This window comes from Squalius cephalus (genome assembly GCF_949319135.1).
Source record: "Squalius cephalus genome assembly, chromosome: 18".
In the NCBI taxonomy this organism is placed as follows: Eukaryota; Metazoa; Chordata; class Actinopteri; order Cypriniformes; family Leuciscidae; genus Squalius; species Squalius cephalus.
In genome coordinates this window covers 24,903,087-24,926,934 of record NC_137139.1, presented here as the reverse complement: position 1 = coordinate 24,926,934, position 23,848 = coordinate 24,903,087, and the positions used below count along the sequence as shown (strand labels likewise).

At 39.8% G+C, this 23,848-nt stretch overlaps 3 protein-coding genes across 4 annotated transcripts; 2 read left to right on the top strand and 1 right to left on the bottom strand.

The window, feature by feature from the left end:
* The first annotated feature begins 696 nt into the window (after positions 1 to 696).
* pcmtd2a (protein-L-isoaspartate (D-aspartate) O-methyltransferase domain containing 2a) lies at positions 697 to 6,158 on the top strand. Of its 2 annotated transcripts, none has more exons than XM_079848204.1 (6): positions 697 to 1,061; positions 2,788 to 3,113; positions 3,503 to 3,605; positions 3,722 to 3,893; positions 3,975 to 4,098; positions 4,615 to 6,158. In XM_079848204.1, exons 2-6 carry the CDS (start codon positions 2,807 to 2,809, stop codon positions 5,040 to 5,042), a joined length of 1,134 nt encoding a protein of 377 aa, XP_079704330.1. In that variant the 5' UTR covers positions 697 to 1,061; positions 2,788 to 2,806; the 3' UTR covers positions 5,043 to 6,158. The 2 variants fall into 2 exon arrangements, with proteins under 2 accessions (XP_079704330.1, XP_079704331.1); XM_079848205.1 differs by having other exon boundaries at positions 4,816 to 6,152.
* Positions 6,159 to 6,352: 194 nt separating this feature from the next.
* asxl1 (ASXL transcriptional regulator 1) lies at positions 6,353 to 21,449 on the bottom strand. Its single transcript, XM_079849917.1, is given in 13 exon segments — positions 6,353 to 10,048; positions 10,174 to 11,086; positions 11,210 to 11,315; positions 11,439 to 11,535; positions 11,638 to 11,804; positions 12,820 to 12,939; positions 13,537 to 13,621; positions 14,389 to 14,462; positions 15,564 to 15,717; positions 16,536 to 16,653; positions 16,957 to 16,958; positions 16,961 to 17,044; positions 20,916 to 21,449. Coding segments are annotated over 13 exon segments (5,019 nt in total). The 5' UTR covers positions 20,973 to 21,449; the 3' UTR covers positions 6,353 to 7,006.
* Positions 21,450 to 21,968: 519 nt separating this feature from the next.
* On the top strand, positions 21,969 to 23,340 carry thap3 (THAP domain containing, apoptosis associated protein 3). The gene is made up of 4 exons (XM_079849002.1): positions 21,969 to 22,246; positions 22,349 to 22,544; positions 22,635 to 22,799; positions 22,890 to 23,340. The coding sequence occupies exons 1-4, from the start codon at positions 22,173 to 22,175 to the stop codon at positions 23,148 to 23,150; spliced, it is 696 nt and encodes a 231-aa protein (XP_079705128.1). The 5' UTR covers positions 21,969 to 22,172; the 3' UTR covers positions 23,151 to 23,340.
* The last annotated feature ends 508 nt before the right edge of the window (positions 23,341 to 23,848 follow it).

Genomic DNA, 23,848 nt, shown 5'->3' with positions numbered 1-23,848 from the left:
ATTTATTATAACCAGGCTTGTGTTTGCCTTTGGTCCAACAATGATATTTTGTAAGATACTGATCAGTCCCATTAACTTTCAATTATCTGACATTTATCAGACCAAAGATGAAAGACAAACCAAACACTCTCTCAGTAGGATACTTGGCTGACATCTGCTGGATAGATGGTGATTCAGTCACGATTTCTCTTCAGCTGATTATGGCTACATAAAAAAATATAACTTGCAAACATAAATGATGTCTTTGTATTTTGACAAGATTAATATTTAGCCCAATATTTAAAAAAATATTGATGATATTCAAGGGAAATATTAACTTAAAACGCTAGAACAACAACAACGACATTTTGAAATTGTGCATAGCTTTTCGTTCATTTAAAATGGCCAACTTTTACAAGAGACCAGAGCTAGTTGTCACGTCTTTTAAATGTTATACGTTTATTTTACTGTATGTTGTTGTTTAATGGCAGGCTCATTTGTGACAACTTACCCCATATGGTGTGACAACATGCCATGCTACTGGTCGACAATCTTTTCTCTTGTGCAATGACGGTGTAAATACAGGCATTACATATAATTGTCTATATGTGGCCAGAAATGAAAGAGAAAATAAAACTGCTGAGAATTAAAAAAGTGTAAAAACATAAATAAAAAAATAGTCAAATAATCCTGGTTTCTCCAATCCTTATCAAGACCAGAGACTATTGTGTTTATGTCATAAAATAATGAAGTGCAGGACCCATGTGCTCTATGGCCCATATTTCTGTTTGTGGGCTTGACGTCACGGAGTCAGCTGGCCAATGTTTACATCCAGCGCATCTCGCAGTGAACGTCTATGGGGAGAAACCGAGACATAGAAACAACAGGAGACTATTAACTTGAATGAACTCGAACGGACATCATCACCGGACCATAGCCAGGATACGTGTCTCGGTGTCAGACGGTTCAGCTCGGTCGACTGTAAAGTCGTCAGGGTGTTTCCCGTGACGAGTTTCTCCCCAAAATCCAGTCTACCCCCATTTCTCCTTTCCTTTGTCTTCATTTTTGACTACTTTTTGCAGGTAAGCGCATTATATGAGTAGTGCTCGCTGTTATATATAGCATTTTTCTGGCGTGATAAGATAAACTCTTAGTATATTTTCCCTCGCATAACATAGTCTCGCGTGCAGAATGAACGGCAGGTCGTGATTAAAAATAATGGGCATATGTGTGTTATTTCATATTTAACTCTATTTTGAGAAACTACCCGGATGTTCAACAAAAACACAGCACAATATGCGTTTGTTAGCGAATGGCGCAGCTGCATTTGAGCGCGCGGTGATTGGTGGGAACCTTCCTCACATCTGCAGTTTCTACACAGCGTCTCTGGGGAAGCTTTAACTTTCCAGCAGTGTAGCCCAGCGCCCTCATCCGTTAACTGGACAAAAATGCTGTTTTGTTGGGTCCGAACCATGTACAGTGGCCTCAAAAATGATTTGGACACCTAATATGATTGGCTTTAGATTACATAAAAAAATAGCTAATAGAATGGCATTTATTTTGAAGAAATGCAACACAAACACACTTCTTAAACACACTTCTTAATCTTGTGAACATAGTGTTCAGAATGATTACCAAATGTATTTGTGAAAATTTTGTTTGTCGAACAATAGTGAAAGCCATTGCCAAGATATACAATCTTTCATCTTGTAGCCTAAAACAGTGATTCTTCTCAACAAGTGGGTCACAATCCAAATTGTTGTCTTTTCTGTTTGCGGACGGCTGGGATAAAAACATTGCAAAATGCAACTAATAATATAACTAACTAACCGTAATAGGCTATAACCATATTGTGTCAACCATAATTTGTTTTATGCGGTCAATTATTGGCTACAGAATGGTAACATCAAAATTCAAGAGATATTTACCTAAAATTGCACTGAGGTCACTGGGATTTTTAATAAAGATTTTTCTTCAGTTAAGGTGCATTCAATTGTTCACAAGCGACAGTGAAGTCATTTATAATGTTACAAAAGATTCCTATTTCAAATAAAAGCTGTTCTTTTGACATTTCTGTTTAAAAAATAACCAGCACAGCTGTTTTCAACATTGATAATAATAAGAAATGTTTCTTGAGCACCAAATCAGCATATTAGAATGATTTCTGAAGAATGAATGAAACACTGAAGACTGGAGTAATGGCTGCTGTATTTTGTGATCAAATAAATGCAGCCTTGGTGAGCATAAGATATTTCTTTCGAAAACACTCATTTTTTATTTTTAAACGGTAGTGAAATAACTAAAATTGTAATTTTCATGTTAATTATTTGCATATTACTGGTTCTGTTGATATCATGGTAATATTAATATATGGTTACACTTTATTTTAAGGTATCCGTGTTACAGTGTAAGTACTGAGTAATAGTAATTGACTACATAGGGTTAGGATAAGGGTTTGGTTTAGGGTTAGTTGCATGTAATTATGATTAATTTATAGTTATTACAACAGTAACTACATGTAAAGTGGAATAGGACACTGCAAAATAGTGTTACCTAATATATTTCAGTGTTTGTTTTTCAGGACATTTTTGTTTACTTTCGTGTGTTAATCATTTGTGGTACTATGCTGGGTCACCACTGTCCTCAAGCAAAACCAGTTGTGAATCACTATTATAGACTTATGCAAGAAACAGTGGAAAGTGGTTGTTGATCAATTAATATATTTTTTTTAATCAACAGGAAGTATGTTTCTTGTGTTCCTTCTTTGGTTATGCTTACATGTCTTTGATTTTCTTCTTGTCTGTTTAGCCCCAAACAAAGAGCCAAAATGGGAGGTGCGGTCAGTGCTGGGGAGGACAATGACGAGTTGATTGACAACCTGAAAGAAGCCCAATACATTCGCTCTGATCTGGTCGAACATGCCTTCAGAGCCATTGATCGCGCTGACTACTATCTGGAAGAATTCCGCGACAGTGCCTACAAGGATTTGGCCTGGAGACGCGGCAACATCCACCTTTCTGCACCCTGTATCTACTCTGAGGTGATGGAGGCTTTAGACCTGCAGCCTGGCCTGTCTTTTCTCAACCTAGGCAGTGGCACAGGCTACCTCAGCACCATGGTGGGACTTATATTGGGTGAGTTAACAGAGAATTTGACTGATTTGATTTTGTTCTGCTTATTTTAGCTGATTCAAAAGGATAGTCCACCCAAAAAAATGAAAATACTGTCATCATTTACTCATCCTCGTGTCGTTCCAAACCTCTATGACTTTCTTTCTGGGTTGCACGAAAGAAGATAGTTTTGCTTCCCATTGACTTTCATTGCATTTTTTGTCAAGTCAATGGTAAGCAAAAAGGTTTGGTTTCTAACATTCTTCAAAATATTTTTTTTGTGTTCCAGAAAAGAAATAAAATCATACAGGTTTGAAACAACATGAGGGTGAGTAAATGATAGCAAAAAGTACATTTTCTGCTAAATATAATACCTGTCATGTGATCACTGACATTCTGTGTCATATATTTAGGGCCATTTGGTGTGAATCATGGTGTTGAATTGCATGAAGATGTAATAGAATATGCTTATCAGAAGCTGGACTTCTTCATCAAGATGAATGATAGTTTTGACAGGTGTAGTAACTTTTGGGCTTTCACTTTTGTATTAAAAATAAACTTTATTCCCTTGTTGAAAGTCTAGCGTGCAAAATGATGGATTGGTGACTGACACGTCTAATCTTTTGGTCTAGGTTTGAGTTCTGTGAGCCCTCCTTTGTAGTGGGCAACTGTCTGGAGATTGCTCCAGAAACTAGGCAGTATGACAGAGTTTATTGTGGTGCAGGGGTCCAGAGGGAACATGAAGACTACATGAAGAAGTTGTTGAAGGTTGGGGGAATCTTAGTACTGCCACTGGAAGAAAAGGTGAATAATGTAATCTTACAATGCATCTGGTCTCCAGGAGATACATGTGTGACACGTATATGCATTTCTCATTTGTTCTAGCTCACTAAAATAACTCGGACAGGATATAACACATGGGAAACAAGAAAGATAATTGCTGTGTCCTTCGCACCACTTGTGCTCCCTAAACACAGGGAAAATGGCAAACCAAGAGCAGTGTCCCTACGTAAGTAACCTGCTGTATTTTGTGTACGCTTAAATTGTTCTGATTTAAACAATATTCGATTTTTTTTGTACACAATTAGAAATACTTTAATTCAGCAAGGATGCATTAAATTGATCAAAAGTGACAGCAAAAAAAAAAAAATTCATGTAAAGGCTATTCTATTGAACTTTCTATTCATCAAAGTATACTGAAAAAAATTCACAATTTCCACAAAAATATCAAGCAGCACAACTGTTTTCAACATGATTTTTGAAGGATCATGTGACACTGAAGAATGACTGGAGTAATTCAGCTGTCACCACAGCAATAAATTACATTTTAAAATATATTAACATAGAATACAGCTATTTTAAATTGTTATAATATTTCACAATTTTTAATCAAATAATGCAGCCTTGGTGAGCATGAGAGACTTCTTTTAAAAACAAAAATGTTACCTAATATTTTGAACGTTAGTGTATTTAGATTGTGTATGTGTATAAATTCAGTAAAAAAATAAAATAAAATAAAACGCAGCTGCCATGTTCGAGGTGCGAAGTCTTCAGGATTTGGCCCGCATCACCATCCGTCACATTCTAAAGAGATCTGGGTCTGGATCCTTGCCACTACCCCAGAGAACTGGATTGAAGCGAAGAAATCACTTTAAACAGAAACGTGAGCACCGTGACACCCCTCTTCTGACCAATAGTTATTTGTTCATGAGTCGCTTAATTCCAGGACCCATGGACAACAACAACAACCAGTCATCCACAGACAATGAGGATGAAGATGAAGACTGCAGTAGGGTTTGTGAGCAACTAGAGGATAAAGAAGAGAATGGGAGGAGGAAGGAGGGCAGTGTTTTGGTGATAGAGACTCCAGTAAACCTCCTAAGGGAGAGGATCCTCAGCCTGCCTTTGCCAGAGCCTCTCAAGATGTATCTTCTTTATTACAGAGAGAAGTAGACCTCTGCTTTCAGTGCATAGTCTGTAATAGACTACTCACAGCTACCTATCACTGTCACTTTAAGAGTCCATGGCTCTTTAGTTACTCACTTTCACATTATCCTGGTGATCTTTCTCATAGAATTACACCACTCTTTTTTTCTCTCAAGTTCATTTTATTTATCTGTGAGGGGAAATGAAGTCTCATTTGGTTCCACCAAAGTTAAAAGTCTGGATTCATGGTCTACGATGCTAACCATCAACACGGAAACAAGAAACAGAGTGAAAACTAATTGATTAATCTAAATTTCATGTTATTTGTGGAGTGACTTTTTCAAATGAAGACAAGACCATTGGCTAACAATTTACTAAATCATAAATCCAGTGCAGTCTCACTTGTTTTGTGTGTGCTGTATACCATCTAGTCTCAGTTCTTAGATTTACTATGAAAAGTGAAAATCTAAATATTCTGGTGTATGGATTTGTAACAAATGTCTAATTGTGTGAAGATACAAAGGCACGTTTAAAAAATGTAATTGTCCAACAATCTCTGTAGTAAAGTTTTTGGAAATTTCAAGATAAAAGACTCTTTCTAAGCTGTTTTGCCAGTTTAAAATTTTCTTGGGTTTGTACTGTTTTCCGGGCTTGTGTTTGCATTTTTGCTTTTTAAAAGTATAAAAGGTATAGTCTATAGTTGTGTAATCAGTTATAAAATATATATTTAAATTTAATTATAAAATGCTCTGATGTGCACTGTCAAGCGATGTAGAATGGACTAATTGAATAACTCACCATTTTTAATGTGACCTTTTATATTGTCTATATCATGACCCAAAACATTTCACCCTAGAAATATCTTTTTTTTTTAAGGCTAAAGTATGGAATGTGAACTTGAATCCATCATCATGCAAACGAAATGTAGCGAGGGTCCAATTTGTTTTGACGTTTCAATCAGTTTCCAGTTTTCAAACTGGTTTGGATAACACAAAAACCAAAGCATTATGTTTGTATTCTGATACATAAACTATATATAGTAGTCTCTGCAACCATCTAATGTAAAATTAAAGTCTAAACTTCTTAAACTTCTGGGCTCACATACAAGACAGATTAAATGAATAAATGCATCATTTAGATTTCTAAAAGTGTGGATCATATTTTTTTTGCATTATTATATATGAGAACAGGAGACAAATATTTCCTAAATGAGTAACATTAAAATAAATATCTGCACAAGCTGTGGAAACGCATACCATGATATTCTTTGATACCACCAACACAACTTTGGCCCACCTTACCCTCACTTAAAGAAGTTCAAATCGAGAAAATACCTTCACTTTCAGCTTTATTAGATTTGAATACTGTGCTTAACCGCCAAGTACAGACTGGACTTCACTTTGGATAAGAAAATAAAAATGGAAACGAAAAGAAGAGTGAAAGCACTTACAAAATAACAAAAATGTATTTTCTTGTTTAATGATTAAAAAAATATTTCTTTGCAAGACATTACACAAAATTCTCAAAGCTCTCTTCACAGAGGCATCAAGAGAAGAAAACAAAAAGGAACGCCACCATTTTCACACTGAACTGATGACTGGTGTCAAGTAGATGAGGTAAATGTTTTGTTGGAGAAAAAAAAGGCACAATTTACAATCGACCGTGCCATGTAAATTCACGTAATAATACCAATAATAATAACAATATCATTATTATTGTAATAATAACACCATCATAACAGCAATAGAAAAAATATGCAACAAAAATACAGACTGAATTTTATCTTACAAGTAATCTTCCAGCCCTACTGTATTGCCTGGCCCAGCAACAAAAAATCTGGCCCGTTTAAATACTGCAGTGTCCTCATTCTTTGCTCACAAGAGTCCAAGATTTCCAGTGGTATTCAACCACTGGCAAGGGGCTAGAATTGTCTGGAGTGATCAAAGTATTTGCTCTGACCAGTCGACTCAGTTTTGAGGAGCTGCAGCAAACTATCTGACAACCAGACATGACACACACAGTTTCGAGGGGCCAATGCAATCGTCATGGCAGAAAGCGCCACAGCCCTGGCACATGATCATTGCCTTAAGTCGGCAGGAACACTTGAGAGCCACTTCTTCTGCAGCACTGTCCGCAAATGCCTGAATGCTAAGCGTGGCGCTCTGGCCTCCACCGCTGCTGACGCTCACACGTGGCCTTATCTGCAGCACACCATCGGCTAAACTGCGGGAGAAGCCGCTACCATCCACCACAGACACATTAGCTGTGTAACTGAAGCTGGATGAGGACCCTCCGTTGCCCCCACTCTGCTGCAGTTTTGGTAGCTTGCTATATAACTGGTAAGGGAGACTGGAGGCAGATGAGGAAGGAGAGGAGGAGACAGGGGAAGCAGAAGTGTCTGCTTGACGGGCATATGGATTTCTGACTTGTTCCTTTTTAGCCATTCTGACAAGAGACATTTCCATATTTAGCAGTCCTTCCATAGCTCCACCACCTCCATGAAAACTGTCCAGAGGCTCCTTTTTGGTTATTACAACTGAAGTATTGCCAATGATAGGAGCAGGTGAGTTTTTGGTCAGAGCTTGTTGGCACGAAGGGCGCGAGGAGACTTCATTCTTTACTGTAGCTATAGGAGAAAGCTGTTGCTGATACTGGGGTGGTTGGGGTTTGCTTGGGCGCCAGTTAATCTTAACAGTAGGTACAACCTCTGACGGACAAAGGTCACCATGTGGAGGTGAGGGAGCATCAGGTGCAGTTCTGCACACAGACTGGGAGAGATTGTTAGGATGCTGTTGAAAGCCAGCTGGCCTCTCCAGATTTTCACCTCGTGGAGGAAGAGGTCCAGGGTGCTCTTTAATGACAGCTGATTCATAAACTGGAGCATTCTGAGAGTTCATATCCATTGAAGTTCTAGCAGAGGAGTTTGATGGAAGGGATGTTATGACAGGTACTGCTCCTGAGGGCACTGCACCTCCTGGTTGTTGAGAACTGAACTGAACATGTGTGGTTCTTGGGCTGGCTTCCTCAAACAAACATGCCATTCGAGATGGAGCAGAACCCGGCGGCGAAGAACCGAAGTTTCGACCAGGTCCAGGGGATACTCGAACGGATGCGGCTTTTTGTTGGAAGTCAGAGACACCAGTTTCTATAGGTCCTCCTGACTCAGACGGGCCTCTAAAACGTGGTCCCAGATTTCTTGGAGGTTGACGACTGGCTGAGTTTCCTGCAGGGGAACCTGGAAGTCGATTAATTTCCAGCTTGCTGACTGAGTGAGGCTGGGGTAAGACCTTCTCTAAGGGTAGGCTGCCTTGAAGAAGTTGGGTGACAAGAGGGTTGTTGGCCTCTACAGAGGAAACTGGTCGAGATGAACCTTGGAATCTTCTGCCAACTGGAGGACCAGCAGAATTTAAAACAAAATCTTCTCCAGGACCTCTGCTCAGAGGTTTGGTGTCATCCTCTGTTGAAACAAACAGCTTCACACCATTGCCATTATCATTCAGCCGTAGATGTCTGCTTTGGTCCCTCTCTGCCTGTGTCAGGTAAGCTTGCACTTGGGCTTGAGAGGGCGCAGTGGTAATCTGTTCCTGAGCACGGTTTATAGCATGGGTATGAATTGTATGCTGCTTGTTGGAATGAATGACTGGCTGGTTTGGCACACCATTAGGGAAGCGAGCCTGAATGACAGTTTGGGTATGGTTGGGGTTAGATATATGGGCCTGTATGACTGGTTGCTGGTGCTGAGGAGGATTCAACATTGATGAAGTGAGTCGACTTGAGGTCTGAATGACAGGATGATTCTGTGACTTTGTATTCTGAGCATGCATGCCGTTAATATCCATCTGGGTTCCATGCCAATCCACGGTTTCATCCTCCTGAGTTTCATTTTCAAAGTCAGATGCTGTCTCTGTTGAATCACTGTGTGCTCCAGTGTCTTCCTCGCCAGCATTACTTGGTAGACATGGTAGAGATGGTAGAGAGCCCGATTCATATTTGCCATCAGCATCACTCTCTCCATTCCTATGTTCCTGTAGCATCCCCTCTCTCATGGAATGCTCTTCACTACTTTCTACCCATCCATTTCGGGCTGTAACAAGTGTCTCTTTGGGTATTTTCAAGTCTGAGCCATGCTGGATAACTCCAGTTGTCCCTGGGTGAAGCTCACCACCATTCTTTTCACCTTCCCAGGGTTGAGAAGCTGCCAAGGTCCTGATGACATCCACACCCTGGGCACCAAATCTTGGCAGCGAGTCTGGTATAGAGGTGGGCACTAAAGAAATGGCATCATTTGATGCTGAGGTGCAAACAGGAGTAGTCGTTCTACTCTCACTGGACTCTGCCTCCTCACCTCTGGGGTCTTGGTGACTACAAAAAGACTCTGGATCACTTGGCGTAGGCACTGGGGTGTCTAAGGTCTGCTCCGAGGCTTTATCACTTGGGCAGGCAGTCATCTCTTCCTCTCCACAAATCTCCTCCACCTGGTCCTGGGAAGCAGGGCTGTCGGTTGCAGGTGGCGATAGCGTGAGTGTTTTCGGAGACTCTGATGGTGGTAGAGATGGGTTTGAAGACACAGAGGAGGGAGATGGTTCAGTCAGTGGGGTAGAGGTTTGAGGCCTGTCAGCTGAATCTACACTGGACAGCTGTAGTTGTGTTCCAGACGAATGAGAGCTCGCAGGCGATTCCTGCTCCTCCAAATCAACTCTTCCTCCTCGTCTTCCTCCTCCTCCTCCTCCTCCTCCTCCCGGTTCAACGGGACCTGGGTGCTCTCTCGAACGCCTCCCGCTGGAGCGATCCGGTATCCCAGTACCACCCCCCGGGCCGCTCCCCCCAGGCCCTCCCCCATCCCCAGAGGCTGCAACAGCAGCAGCGGCTTCTCGCTGGGCACGGGCTTGCTGTGCACGGGCCTTGATGTCCGCCAGGGTGCGCGCCCCTGTCCCAGAGCGCCGCGACCCTTCGTTGGGAGGCACGATGCGGGGACAGATTTGGTACGTTGGCGGCCCCTTGACCCAGGGCGGTTTGATCCGGGAGAGCTGTATCTAGTGGAGTGGGTAGAAGAGAAACACGCATACGAGATAAGGTTTACAGTTTTATACAGGATGTAGTTTAACTACACAGAGGTTTACAATGGACTAATAAGAAAAAAATAACATGTCCAACATACCCGGATTGGCGGGACCTTGGGCTCCTCTGTTGTAGGTTGTGGCTTTTCTGAGTGCACACAGTCAACTGTGTTACGAAAGGACTGACGCTCATCCAGCCGCGCCCTTTTCTCGGGAAAGCTGGTGAAGGCCTGGGACTCGTCTGGCCTTCTCTTCTGCTCCTTGAGCTGAATTGCAGGACTTGATGTGGCGGGACTTGCTGCGGGGCTGCTCTCCCTGCTGCTTGCGCCAGTGCCTGCTGTGCCAGTGGTAATGACTGAAGCCCCATCATCCAGCGGATCGGTGGCAACAGCAGCAGTGGAGGAGGAAGAGGAAGAAGAGGAGTCTGAGCTTGCGGCAAAAGTCTGTCTGTCTGAGGCAGAGGAGGGAGAGGAAGAAGGTGACGATGACGACGACGTTGAAGAGGAGGAAGAGGAAGGAGAGGAGGTAGATGCAACAGCTGGTTCAGGTACTTCAGGCAACAGGCCTGTGGAGGCTTCTGGTTCATCGCAGGTTGAACTTGTGGATTCTGGAGGCGGCGTGGGTACAGGAACAGGGGAGGGGACAGCCTCTGCAGAGAGGTTTTCTTCTGGAGCTTCCAGCCCAATGTCTGTTTGGAGGACCACCTCTCCCTGAACTGCTGTTGCTTCTGGGACTGGTGATGCAACTGATGGTATAACATCTGGAGTTGCAGTGCTCTCTGTTGTTTCTTCTGAAGGTAAAGTTGGCGTTGTATTTTTGCAAAGTGAGCGCCGAGCTCTACGTCTGAGGTCAGCCCGTGAACGCCGTCTGATACGGCCATCCCTCCGTCTTCTTCCAACACTTCGCCTCTTGGGTGTAGCTACTGTAGCAGAATCAGAGTCTAAAACTGCACCGGCAACATCTCCAGCATCACTCATTGTGAGCTTTAACGCCTCTTCTCTTGTCAAGCCAGACCTTAAAAAAAAAAGAAAAAAAAGAAAAAGAAAAAACAGAATAAGTTATTTTAATTCAACATTAATAATCAGATTAACAAAACAATTCTAAGATAAAAAAATAGGGGAAAAAAAGGCTTTGAACCTTTGGCCATGGTACTCCTCAAAGAACTTCTCTTTCCATGCTTCTACTTTCTTCTCCTTTTCCATCTCTTGCCTGAAGCGGACCTGCATCTCATGAGTGAACTCACCTTCAAGAATGTAAAAATATTTTCACTTTATCCACCAATATAGTAAATTGCCTAGAGCGACTTGTCTTGGTTGGTTTCTGTCATTTCTTTTCATATATTACAGGACAAAAGTAAGAGATTCACCCTCAGCAAGACGCTCTTTCCAGCTCTGGGAGGCATGAGTGAAAAATTCATTATTAAGGGCCGAGCTGCTTAGCCGAGCAAGGCCATCGGGGCCAACCTACACATTAAAAGAATGAAATTTAGGTAAAAAACCCAAAGAACATTTATACAATTGTAACAATTGAAAATTAAGAATTCTACAATTCTTTAAGAATTATACCTGTCTGTCCACCTCTGGTAAAAGCTGGAGCAGTTGCTGCTGGGAGTGAGGGGGAAAAGCAGCAAAGGTGCGTGTGTTGATGAGAGCACGAATGTTGGTGTTGACCAGGATGGAGCCTGGAGTCTCAAAATCCACCTCCACTCCTCCTCGATTCCTTTTCATGGGACCTGCAAAATACAGTCTTACATTGAGTATTGAGGGCTATATTTATGTAATATCTTAATAGCAGACTCTGGTCTATATTCCCATATATTTAGTGTATGATACATGAATATGAAGTGCTAGTAAATCTGTATGATCAGAGGGTGTTATAGCAGAACTCTAGTAAAGCAATAACAATAGTCTTATTTTAAGTTTACCTGAGCCATTGATCAATCCACACAGCTTTTACATTATTATCAGGTGAACATTACATTAGCTAATGCTGCAATTAATAACCGAAATCATTATGCCTATACATAAGCACACTACAAAACAAGTCTACAATGAAATTCAAACATATTTTGTCTAAGATCTAAGACCAGCTTATTGAGAGTCTACAGAATAAAACAAAGTACACTGGCAAAACTGCAAAAGACAAACCATAGTTTGAACTCAGCTATAGACTAACAAGGTTTGAAATTAGTCCGGTTTCTATGAGTTTGTCCCATTTACGCTCAGGTAAAAGGAATAAAATGAGCTGAAGCAAAGGAATAAACATTGGATTCCAAACTTATGTATGCAGAAATCGTTACCTTTAATTTTAAAAGTTTAATCAGTTAAGTCAATTTTATTAGAAGTCAAAACAATTATGCACTTTGAGAAACCAGCATGACAAAAGATTCACATAGCATGTTCTTCATTCAATAGCATCAGGACAAAATATTCTACACAATACTTTTTTTTTGCACCCATCCACTGCAAATAGAAAATGATCAAAATAAATGAAAATGGCTATTTGTTTATTTCACTATTTCCTCCAGATGCCTTAATTGCTGGTTAGAAATAACTGACTGGGAATAAAGTGACTGAAATAAAGACTGGAACATTGTCATTAGATTGACACAAACTTGTTAGCTATTCACTCACTCAATGTAATACCTGGGAAGAAGTTAATTATTGATGTTGTGGGGGACATTTGTGAGCAAGGGGCTTAGGGGAAGTAATTAATACATGGGGGTCCTTGGTTTTCATCCTCTGTACCTGAACGAAGACCACGTATGCTCTTGAAGTGCTGGGTGCGTTTCCAGCCCAGCTCGGAGCGGGCACGGAGAGTAGGGCCTGGACCCCCCCTAGAGCCTTCCCTGCGCCTCCCCGCTGCTCCTGAGGGTAAAGGTGGGGGGAGGATGGAGGCTGGTGAGACTCTCTGAGAACGAGTGAGTGTGGGTAGGGCAGCTGAGGCATGAAGGCTAGTGGCACTAAAGAGGCCAAAGTGACAGGCATGTGCGTGAAACACAAAAAGTCAAAGGGACGGATATCCCGAGGCACAGAGACAAAGAGGAAGAGGGGTGAATGGATATCTCTAAGGCGCAAATGCAAAGCAGATATCCAAGGGGAACAGAGCAGGGCTGACAGGACAAACCAGAAACACTGCTTTCACACTGAGGGGTATTGACGTTCAAGTGACAAAAATGTCAGTGGCTTCAAGAAAAGATGCTGTTTTTAGTGCAAAGTTAACCAAGAAAAAGAGGCGGCGGCTGTCAACAGGAGGGAACTGTGGGAAAACAGCCCTTGAGGAGACTGCACTATAAATGATTAGAGTGTGTCAATGTGTAAAATTACAAACACTGTCAGGCCACTCAGATAAAGAGCATCCACAGTCAGAGGAAGCAGGTATACAAACCACTGCAGAGTGTGGGGGGGAGGGATACAGAAAGAAGGGGGGTGAAAAAAGTGAACAAGAAAAAGAGCTATTATAACCTGATGGGACGTGTTCACCGTTGACCTTGAGAGGAGTGAGCACTACACGGGGCATCATCACAGCTTTCTTCCTCTGTCTCCCTGACTGTAAGAGGGATTGGAGAAATAATCATGAACACATACACACACAGCTCCTCCACAGAAATGGAAAATAACAGCATGCTCAGAGGAGAATTTAAATAGGAATGTAATATCTGATAGCATTTCAGAATGTAAGGATTTGAACAAAAACAAAAAAAGAATTAATGCAGGTACAAAGAATACAAAAGGAAAAAACAGGGTGTAACTGTCCTGGAGATAAATGGGCATTTTCAGTTCATTCTCTATGGGAGCTGAGTGACTGGCCTGAGTAGGGGATTGTGGGATTGACAAGTGGTAAGAGCATCAAACTTCAGCTTTATGCAGAAAATTTTCAACTTTATGCAAATGAGAGGGGGGAAAAAAAGCATGAAGGCAGTCATAAGTTTCAAAATCTGCTGATTAGCACTGGAGTTCCTGTGGAGTCAGCGCTTGAATCACAAACAATTTTACGGCATTTACTAAAAATGATCAAACAAGCAAATGATCTGATTAGGATCAAAGTCTTTTTCATGACTGATGTCAGTGTTATCTGTGGGGCTTTCTTGATCTGACTCATGTCACCTTTCTGAACTTCACTAATGACTCATTTTCACATACTGACGTTATGTATTCAGCTGACTTCCTGGCATAACTAGTGATCTGAGGAGGAGCTGAGTGCTGTGCATAAGGATGATGCATAGATGAAAATCCATGCTTGGAGGGTCCTGCATGTAAAAATTTGTTATGAAGGTGAAGGTTCATTGTAAAGATGAAGTTAGGCACTGCAGGTACCTGCGAGGAGCGACTGAGTCTTGTCTGTGGTTCTGTGGAGCAAGAGGCACTGGAGGAAGTCTCATCCACAGAAGCTGGAACAAAGAGGAGGAAACGAGCAGAACATCCATCAATAATTTTACCTCAACAATTTGTACTTTAATTTTGTTCATGTGTTAATGTGAAAGAGTGAGAGAGAGTGAGAGAAAAACATGGCACCGATTTTTCATCAACAGTAGATTACAAGTGCAGGAGCAGTAATTCACTGTCATTTCTTATTGGTTATTCACTAACACATGGGCATTGGTGAACACTTCCGTTTTTGGCTGATTGTTTGGCATTGGGAAGGGGGCGAGTAGTGCAAAAGCTGACTGTATTATAACGTATTTGGCTGTATTATGCATTTACATTAGTCCTTGTATGCATTTATATCACAATAAAATGTACCAAAAGGTATACATTTGCACGCGATTGTAAGGAAGAGCATTTGAAACCCAGTCACAATGGAGTTTTTACTTTGAAACAAGTGAAAATCATCAGATTTATAATAACCAAGTTAATAATCAGGCTGTATAGTGATTCCGGTATTTCTTTTCCCAAATTTAAAAAGATACACTTATGGTAATTGCCTTACGCAGAAGAATAATAGATGCCATAAGTATTATTTACATTTATGGGAAATGCATTTTAAAAAATGGAATAAGAAATAAAGCTGTTTTCTAGAATCATCATGCTTCGAAACAACATCAAACCACATCTGCCAAGGATGAAAAGTGTTTGTTTTTTTCTCCACATAAATAAGTAAAACAGAGCAAATATGAAATGCATTGCAATTTACAGGAATAATATCACATGTATTCTTTCACGCCACACACAAATACATGTTCTAAACCACTCTCATCTAGGTCACTGCTGGATGCGTCATGTGCCGCAGTATCCATGGCAACACACACATCCAAAGCAAAAAAAGAAATCAATGTCTCTCAGGCACTACATGCTTCTTAAGCTCAGGGTATTTAATGCTCATCACCGTTTGGAATCAAAGCTTTTCTTAAAAATGAAAAGATGGGGCCTCTACTTTTCAGCTCTTTTATACGCTTCTTTAATTTATAAGCCTGTTCCACTTACTGGAAAACAGGGTGAATTAATCAATTCTGGGTGGGGAGGTGAAAGAAAAGAATGAATAGTCCACACACCATCATTTTCCCCACTAGCAGCAGCCGCCTCTGTGGAGTCACAGCTTTCCTGCTCTGCTCCTTCAACTGTTGCTGTGGTGGATCCTGTTGAAGTACCAGTCCCATCTCCAGACTCGTTCGCTGTCGGGCTCTTTGTCCACTGAAGTGCGTTTTTCTGTAGGCATCAGTAGGTAGATACAGACACAGGACATGTAGCTCTTTCTATGTGGGTATCAGAATCATAATCCAGTTGCTAAACCAAGGGTTCCTACACATTTTCCATTTCAAAATTGCATACTTTTCCAGAATCAAATGTCCATTTTTAGTCCATATTTAACATAAATGGTTCATACAACATTATATTTGGTATATAATGGAGCCATCTGAATTTTTTTTTTTTTTTAATTTTCATTGGTTTTCTTGAAGTGATAACATGCACTTACATGAAAAGAAACCTTAAATGTTTTAAAACCAGCATATATTCACCACTGATATACCAGTTTGATACTGTAAATGTGGATTTATGTTGCATGATCACCAAACAGCAAAGTACAGTCTGATTAAGACGAAGGTTTGCTCCTTTATTTGTTGCCGTTTTGAGTGGCATTTGAAAAAACATTATTTTAGTGAAGTTCAAAAGAGACTCGCTTATGGTAAAAAACAACAGTTTTGCATAACGAAATTGTGTGCCTTGAACTCACTCGTGTTTGACAGTCACTAAAGGATCACTAAACTTTAGTCATGAAAACACTTTGCTAGTATAATACATTTATTTATTTATTAAATTTGTAATTTTGTATATTAAAAAAACTGAATAGGTGAAATTGTTTGGAAACACAAATATTTTTCCATACTCAGTTTTCTTTTTTCCAAGACCTGGAAATTACTCAATTCAAATTCCATACTTTTGGAAACTACATAGAAACCCTGAAAAACAGAGTGAAAGAGTTTGAAGCATAGAAAGAATGCTGCAAGGTTTTACGGATTCTCTACCTTTAGGGTAAACAGACTCATCCTTCCAGGCAGCTTGAAGAAAATACTGTTCTTCACTCGGTCTCCTCTGACCTGAGAGTGAAGCATGGTGACCAGGCAGGCCAGTGGAGCTGTGCCGCTGAGGAAGGATGAAAGAGGGGTAGAAACGTGCAAGTGTCACTCAAGTAAGAAAGATTAAACTGTTTTAATGGAAGATGCAACAAATAGATCTTTAAATTAATCTTACCTTCTATTTTGGGGTGAAAATAATTTGAGAAAAAGAGAAACACAAAAAAAGCCCATAATAAATATACACCAATAAAGCCAGTCAAAAGACAGTGTTAAAAAAAAAGTACTCATTAACATGGAAACAAATCTCAAGCATGAATATCACTGTTCAAAACAGAAACGCAGTACATTTATGTTTATGAATGCTTTATACCAGACCTCATTTCTTTCAGCCCCTTTGTTTGGATGACATGCAGAATCTGTTTGGGTGTCATTGGGGCATCAGAAAAGTTCTCCAGAACCTGCAAGAGGTGAAAAAGCACATAAAAATCAACAACTATCAAATTTAGTATGATTTTTTTACACTTGTGAAAAATACACATTTTTAAATTTATGATTAGTCTATTAAATGGGGCTTGGGTTTTGGGTTCATCAAACCCCAATCAAATGCATTTATTTGGGGATGTTTAAATTATGTTCAGAAACAGCCAGGCATTGTGCAACAGAATGATCCAGAGAGGTTTTTAAAATTGTTTTTAACTTTTTACAAATAATAATTTTAAAAACACAACTTGGTATGAGAGACTCAAAAACAGTTGAACTGTGACTGCCAAAGACGTCAACCTGTACATATATGGATGTAGGCATGTAGCAGCAATTTAAAGAGGATGAATAAAAAAAAAGGACAATCTTTCAGTGAGGGGTTTACGGTGAAAACCGCTTAACAGTTTAAGCACAGCACTCTCAGCTTGCCAATTACAGTACCATTGCAATTCATACTTATTTTAAGACCACCATGCCAGTTTTAACAGAAGCACTAAGCTTTCTTATTTTAGGTCCATATTAGACAGGTTCTGCACAATTCCAGACTTCCACAATTCCTGTATATGACAGGCTTTTAGCCTATATGAAAGTAGAAAAAAAGACGAACACAGCTGATATCATGTAGCATGTGTGAAACCTCAGGAAGAACATTATTCACAGAAAATGTGAAATGGGGGAAGAGTGTATTAATCATAATACACCATATTTTTAACATTCCTCTTCCCATTGATACGGAACAAATAATTTCCACCCCGTTCTGGCCACAAGAGCATGTAACCTTCTGATTACTTGGTGGTTAAAATGGTAAGCACTATATCCACTTCCACTGTGTTCAGCTGAGTCTAAAACCAAGGACATTGAAACAGGAAATGGAAGAGCACATGCTATAAAATAAATACACACTAAATGAAATGATAAAATACCAGCCAGGTGCACTTCCTGCAAGGAAGCAGGCACGAAAAACGTCAAGCTGTGAGAACTTCAAACTACTAGGCCAATGTCAAGACAAACTTCCTAGTTATTTATAACATAGTCCTGACAAGGCACCAATGCTTGTGTGTACGTAATGCAATTGAAAGATGCGGTACATTTATGCATTGCTTCTGTCGAGTTGTGCCAGCATGGTTTCTACTCCTCTCACCCCAGCTATTTCATGCTACCATAGGGAATGAAAAATGGAGTAATATTATACACTACCATAATTCATAGAGCGGACTCAATTCCTAACATGTATGCACTTAAAAATGAGTGACTTAGTATTCTTGAAGTCATGATGAAATGGAAGTAGTGACAGATCTCTTCTTCAGTACTGATGCACAGCCAAGTGAAGAGGAGTATAAAAAAATAAAGAAAAATGTAGGGAGAGGACTTCTATGCATCGGTTGTTGATTGGATGGAGCCACATCTGAATGCAATATTGCAGTCGATTGTAAGAAAGGGGCGGATAAAAATCACTGAAGTCGTCTGCCGTTTCAAAGGAACATCAAATTATGACATTTTAATTGAAAATGATGCTGTCATGAGAACTAGCGAAGACTAAAAAACTGAAAGTTGTCTTTTTAAAATGTCTTATATCGAACAACTCATATGGATCTCTGGGAATAAATGCACAGCAGACTAGACAAGGGGTTAAAGTTATAAACAAAACTCTTGCTGCACTAAAATGCTCTGAAGTGATGTGACGTGATTCATTCCCACAAACATCCAATCCATTTGTAGAGGATGCAATAGTAAAATAGACACAAAAAACAAACCACAGCATCACCCACATCCAGCATCAGGACTAATGAAAACCAAATTTTCTTTTCAACACACCAAAGATGGCTATACACCATTACAGTCCCCTTAAGGAAGGAACCATTGTGAAAAACCAGAAACACTAAAATAGGTGGCCTGCTTCACATTTCCTAGTGCAAACAAGTGTATCACCAAGATGATCTGATATACATTGGCCTTGAGCCTAAGTATCTGGTTGCATCTGTCTCCCGAAGCTGCCATTTCTCATTGCTGCTTTGTTTCCAAGTCATTATATAATGCGGCAAAACTCTTTGAAGCTCTTTAATCACTCATACATCGGAATCATTTAAAAGACCTGATCATCCAATAATTAATGGGACTGAAAATATGATGTTGCAGGTAGTAAGCAGCACTTGGATTTATAGTATTCAGTCTATTTGGTTTTGAGTGTGCCCTTGTGCCCTCATCTCCCCGAGAGCCTGTCCCATTACTACAGACGAGGAGCTGGTAGGTGACTACTCTACCTGGTATACAGGCATGCCCATACCTGCTTCCCAAAGCTCAATCCATGCATTTGATACCTGCAAAAGAGCAGTCCTGAAATTTGTTTTGTTGGTATAAGTTGACAATATCCTTGGAAGTAAAACAGACATCTGATATTAGATGCGTTTTTATTCAGATTTGGCATCACACTTAATTGGTTCACATTTAATTACACGTTCTAAACTGTGACATACATAATTGCAATAGTTGATACAAGCAGTGGTTCTCAAGCACATGGGATCCCCACCCAAAAACAACACTTGTGTTTCGAGATCTACTCTTGCCAGATATCATGTCTGTAGCTTCATTCAACCTTTCTCATGCTTTATCTCAAACTAGCCATAAGCCAAACAGCAGATATTACCAAATTCAAAGACTGTCTGGTCTGTTTGGGTGGATCAAATTCAAGAGTGAAAGCTGTTATGATCACCTAGAAAAGCAGACAAAGACCTGCCAGACATAATGATTTTAACCACACAAAATGTATCAAAAGAAAGCAAAAACGCTAATGAACAGGTGTATTTGGTCTGTGACACTCTTTCTAACATAATGTCTGATAAGGGAGAGCATTTTAATTGATACAGTCTCATATTATACAGTTATGTTTCTACTAAAGCTCTTTATAACAAAAGCTGAAAGTCTTGATGTCCGACATATATCTTACTTAAATGCCAGTCTTTGCAACAAGATTAGACACGTTTACCATTTAATGTGCACCAAATGCAACAAAGAAACTATGAAGATGCAGATCATATAATACAAGCATCTTCCCAGAAGCATGAACTGAATTATGTATAATTTACATTTAACATGCAATAATATATGCACTACAGATTCATTTTATGCACCCATGTACCACCATTGTGGAGAATAAAGGAGAAACCCTCTTATCATAATAGCAGATGCATGGCTGTTTTGTCTTAACATGATAAGAGACACAAATCGTTTTTCAACTGCATACAGATGTATACTGATACAGACATAAACCATTCAAATACCCAATGCTCCTAATAAATTGAAAAATTAGATCCTAATAAACTAACAAAAAATATCAATTAATTACGAACTGGATAAAAACAGAAATAAGGCCTACTATCTCAGCTGCTGCTTAAGACAAACAAGCAGCTCAAATTAGTATTTAAGAAACATTTGTTAAAACTGGTCTTTAATAACAGGCAAATATCTCACACTGAGTATTTTCAGCATTTTATTCAGCTCGCCAAAAGAAGCCCTGCAAACAAAGGGTCAAACGGGCAGAGCTGCTAATACGCTAGGCTACCAGCAAGGGCTCTTTCATTCAAATGAGACACAAACACTAGAAATGTAATGCTTATGTTGTCAGGGTAAATACAGGCACCTTGTGTCAAGAGCCGTGTCAGCGTAAAGGTAAAAGCCGGGTTATGAAACATCACACACTGTCTATAGATACACAAATAGCAGCAGCGGCGGCGCCTGAATGTGTCCAGCCCAGCGCGAGACAGCTTTGTTCGCGGCTCTCGTACAACACCCCTAACCCTACACACAGGAATAAAACCGCTATAATTTTCTTTAAAATTATTAATATATTACCATACGAGCTGCCTCTGCCCACGTGCGCTCCTTCTTTCTCTTCTGTTTGTCCTTCATGTTGTCGCGCGGGTGCGGATTTCTGCAGCGGATATGAAACGTGTGCGTGATACACGGCAAGCCCGTTAGCGTGCTAGGCTAGCTGTAACACCAAACGGGTCTTTGATTCCTTTTCACCCCTAGGACTTGCGTAGTCGCTCCGTTTAAACTCGCACGCCTTTCCGTAAAACGGTTTGCCAGTAAGTTAAAGCGATAGGTTGTTGCAGCAGCGGAGGTCCAGGGAGTTTTTTTTGGTAACGTCTCACTGGTTAAATAGTGGTAAACACAGACAGGGCGCAGAACAGGCGAGCCCCAGTAGCTTTTGGCATACTGCAGGAAATCCTCACTTTGGAATGCAAGACGAGGAGAACACAACAATGAGGTCAAAGGTCAAACACACTGCAGGAATGCAACACAAAAACAATTCTCCCCATCCCCCTCTTCTTCAGTCGCTCCTTCAGCCGCGGCTCATCTGACGCATCTGACGGGATGAGGCCACTCCCATTGTTATGTGCGGCGAGATCAGACGTGATTCATATTAGGCAGCACGACACAGATATGAAAACGTTAGAATTAGTTTTTTTTGTGCTTCAAAGTTTCTCTATGGACGTCTACTACATAACACGATGTCAAACGTACCAAAGCGTTATTTAAAGTAAAATACAGCAAAGAAAAAGTAAATGTCAAGGTCCTGTGGATTGAACGAGCGTTATAATTAAATAATAATTATATGTTTTAAATGTGAAAACTGTATTGCACATTTTTTTACATGCTTCCTTTTAATTGACATAATTATCTTTCAAAGGGGAACTTTAATTAAACAGCTCTGATTATGTGTCTTACACCATTCATATAAAATGTTCACTTGAAATCTACTCTTCCCTTTATAGTTGATTGTAATTATTATTATTTTTAAATCATAAATGTTACCAGACGTATTAAATGTGTCAAGGAAGACTTAAATTAGTTACTAAAGTGCATTTGCGTCCCTTGGACTTTTATTTTGAAAAACGAATCACCGGAAAATATACTGAAATAAATATAATTCAGTTCGTTTCAAGGATTGTTTTAGTGAATAAGTAAATGTTGGCTCAGAGTGGTCTTTTTTATTGATTGTAATATAATGTATATATCAAATAATACAGCAAAGGACATGTTCATGTTATAGCCTTTGAGACACTGCGGGGCTTTTGATAGCCGCCATCTTTGTTCGGGGCAAAGATGCCGAAAAGTTGTTCTGCATATAATTGCACAAATAGGTACAATAACAAAAATTCCGAGATCACGTTCCACAGGTAGGTAATAGATAGCTCACTGTCATGATGATATGAGGGTATTATATTTAAAAAGGTATCCGAAATATAATTTGCAAGACTTTTACCATCATTCCTTGTCAGGTTCCCTTTCAGCAAACCATCGGTTCTGAGACAATGGTTAGATAACATTGGACGTGACGACTTTCAGCCAAGGAAGCACATGGTTATCTGTTCACTTCATTTCACCCCGGACTGTTTCAGTGGTTTGGGCAACCGTAAAAATCTGTTGTGGAACGCAGTGCCAACTCTCTTTGCAGTCCCACATCAGGATGCAAAGGTATATCAGACCACAGCCTCATTATCTTAAATACAACTAATACATAATGTGCTTTTCATCTGTGTCTCATTGTCATCTTTCTACCGTCAGCAAAATAATTCTAGGAAGAGGCTGAAGAGGGCTTTAAAATATGCTGCTGATAAATGTGATCCTGATAGGACCGATCCTTTCACTGAGGATGCCCAAACTGAAGAGATGCATGAGGATGCTCAACACTTTCACAATAATGTAGAGGTTTCCTGTCAAACCAAAAAGGTGAGTCTTTAATCTTAAAACCTACACCTATATTTATGTGTATATACAATAGTTATACATTAAATGTTTTTTTGTTTTTTTTTTAAACAGGATTTAGCTGCTGCAGACCACACCTATGCCCTTTTGGACCCAGGCACGACCAAAGCCCGTCTGTTTGACATTTTAGATGCCAACAGATGGCTTCAGAGAAGGCTGCAGACCAAACGCAGAGTGATAAAAAGAATGAAACTTAAACTGCAAGACGCTCAAAGAGAACTTATGACTTTGCGTCAACAGCTCAGCTATAGGCACACACATTTCCAAAGACGCTCACAGCACCCAGTACAGTGTGGCAGTGGTTCCAAGACCTAGTCAAGCAGTAATAAAGTCCTCGGGTTGCACAAACATCTTTGAACTATGAAGAAGTCCGAACTTTTGGTCATGGGAAGGGGTCATTGTGTGCACCAAATATGTTTCTTCAAAAGGGGTAAAAGTTATGACAAGTCCAATTAAATCTGAACTTTACTGTGGTGTGGTTTTGATAGGACTTATGTGAAATGCCAAAAAAAAAATAAAATATATATATATATATATATAGATTAAAAAAACAACAACAAAAAAAAAACAACTTTACAATAAAGTCCCATTAGTTATAAACAATGAGCAATGCATTTGTTACAGTATTCATAAATCTGGGTTAATGTTAATATTGTTAACTAACTGTTCCATGTTCATATTAGCTCTGGTCCATTATATTAACAGATACAGCCTCTGATTTTAACAATGTATTAGTAAATGTTGAAATTAACAAATTAATACATGCTTTAGAAGTATTTTTTCATTTTTAGTTCATGTCAAGTAATGTAGTTAAATATAACCTTATTGTAAAGTTATTCAATTCTATCAAATATCACCCCGCTAATAAATTGAGGAAACATGAAAGTTTTTTTTTTTTTAAATAAAAATCTGATTCTTGTGTACACCATTTAAACACAATACACCTTTCTGTTGTTCCTTGATGATTTATTTTAAAAATGACAGTCTATACTTGCTGCAAATGGTAGGCAATT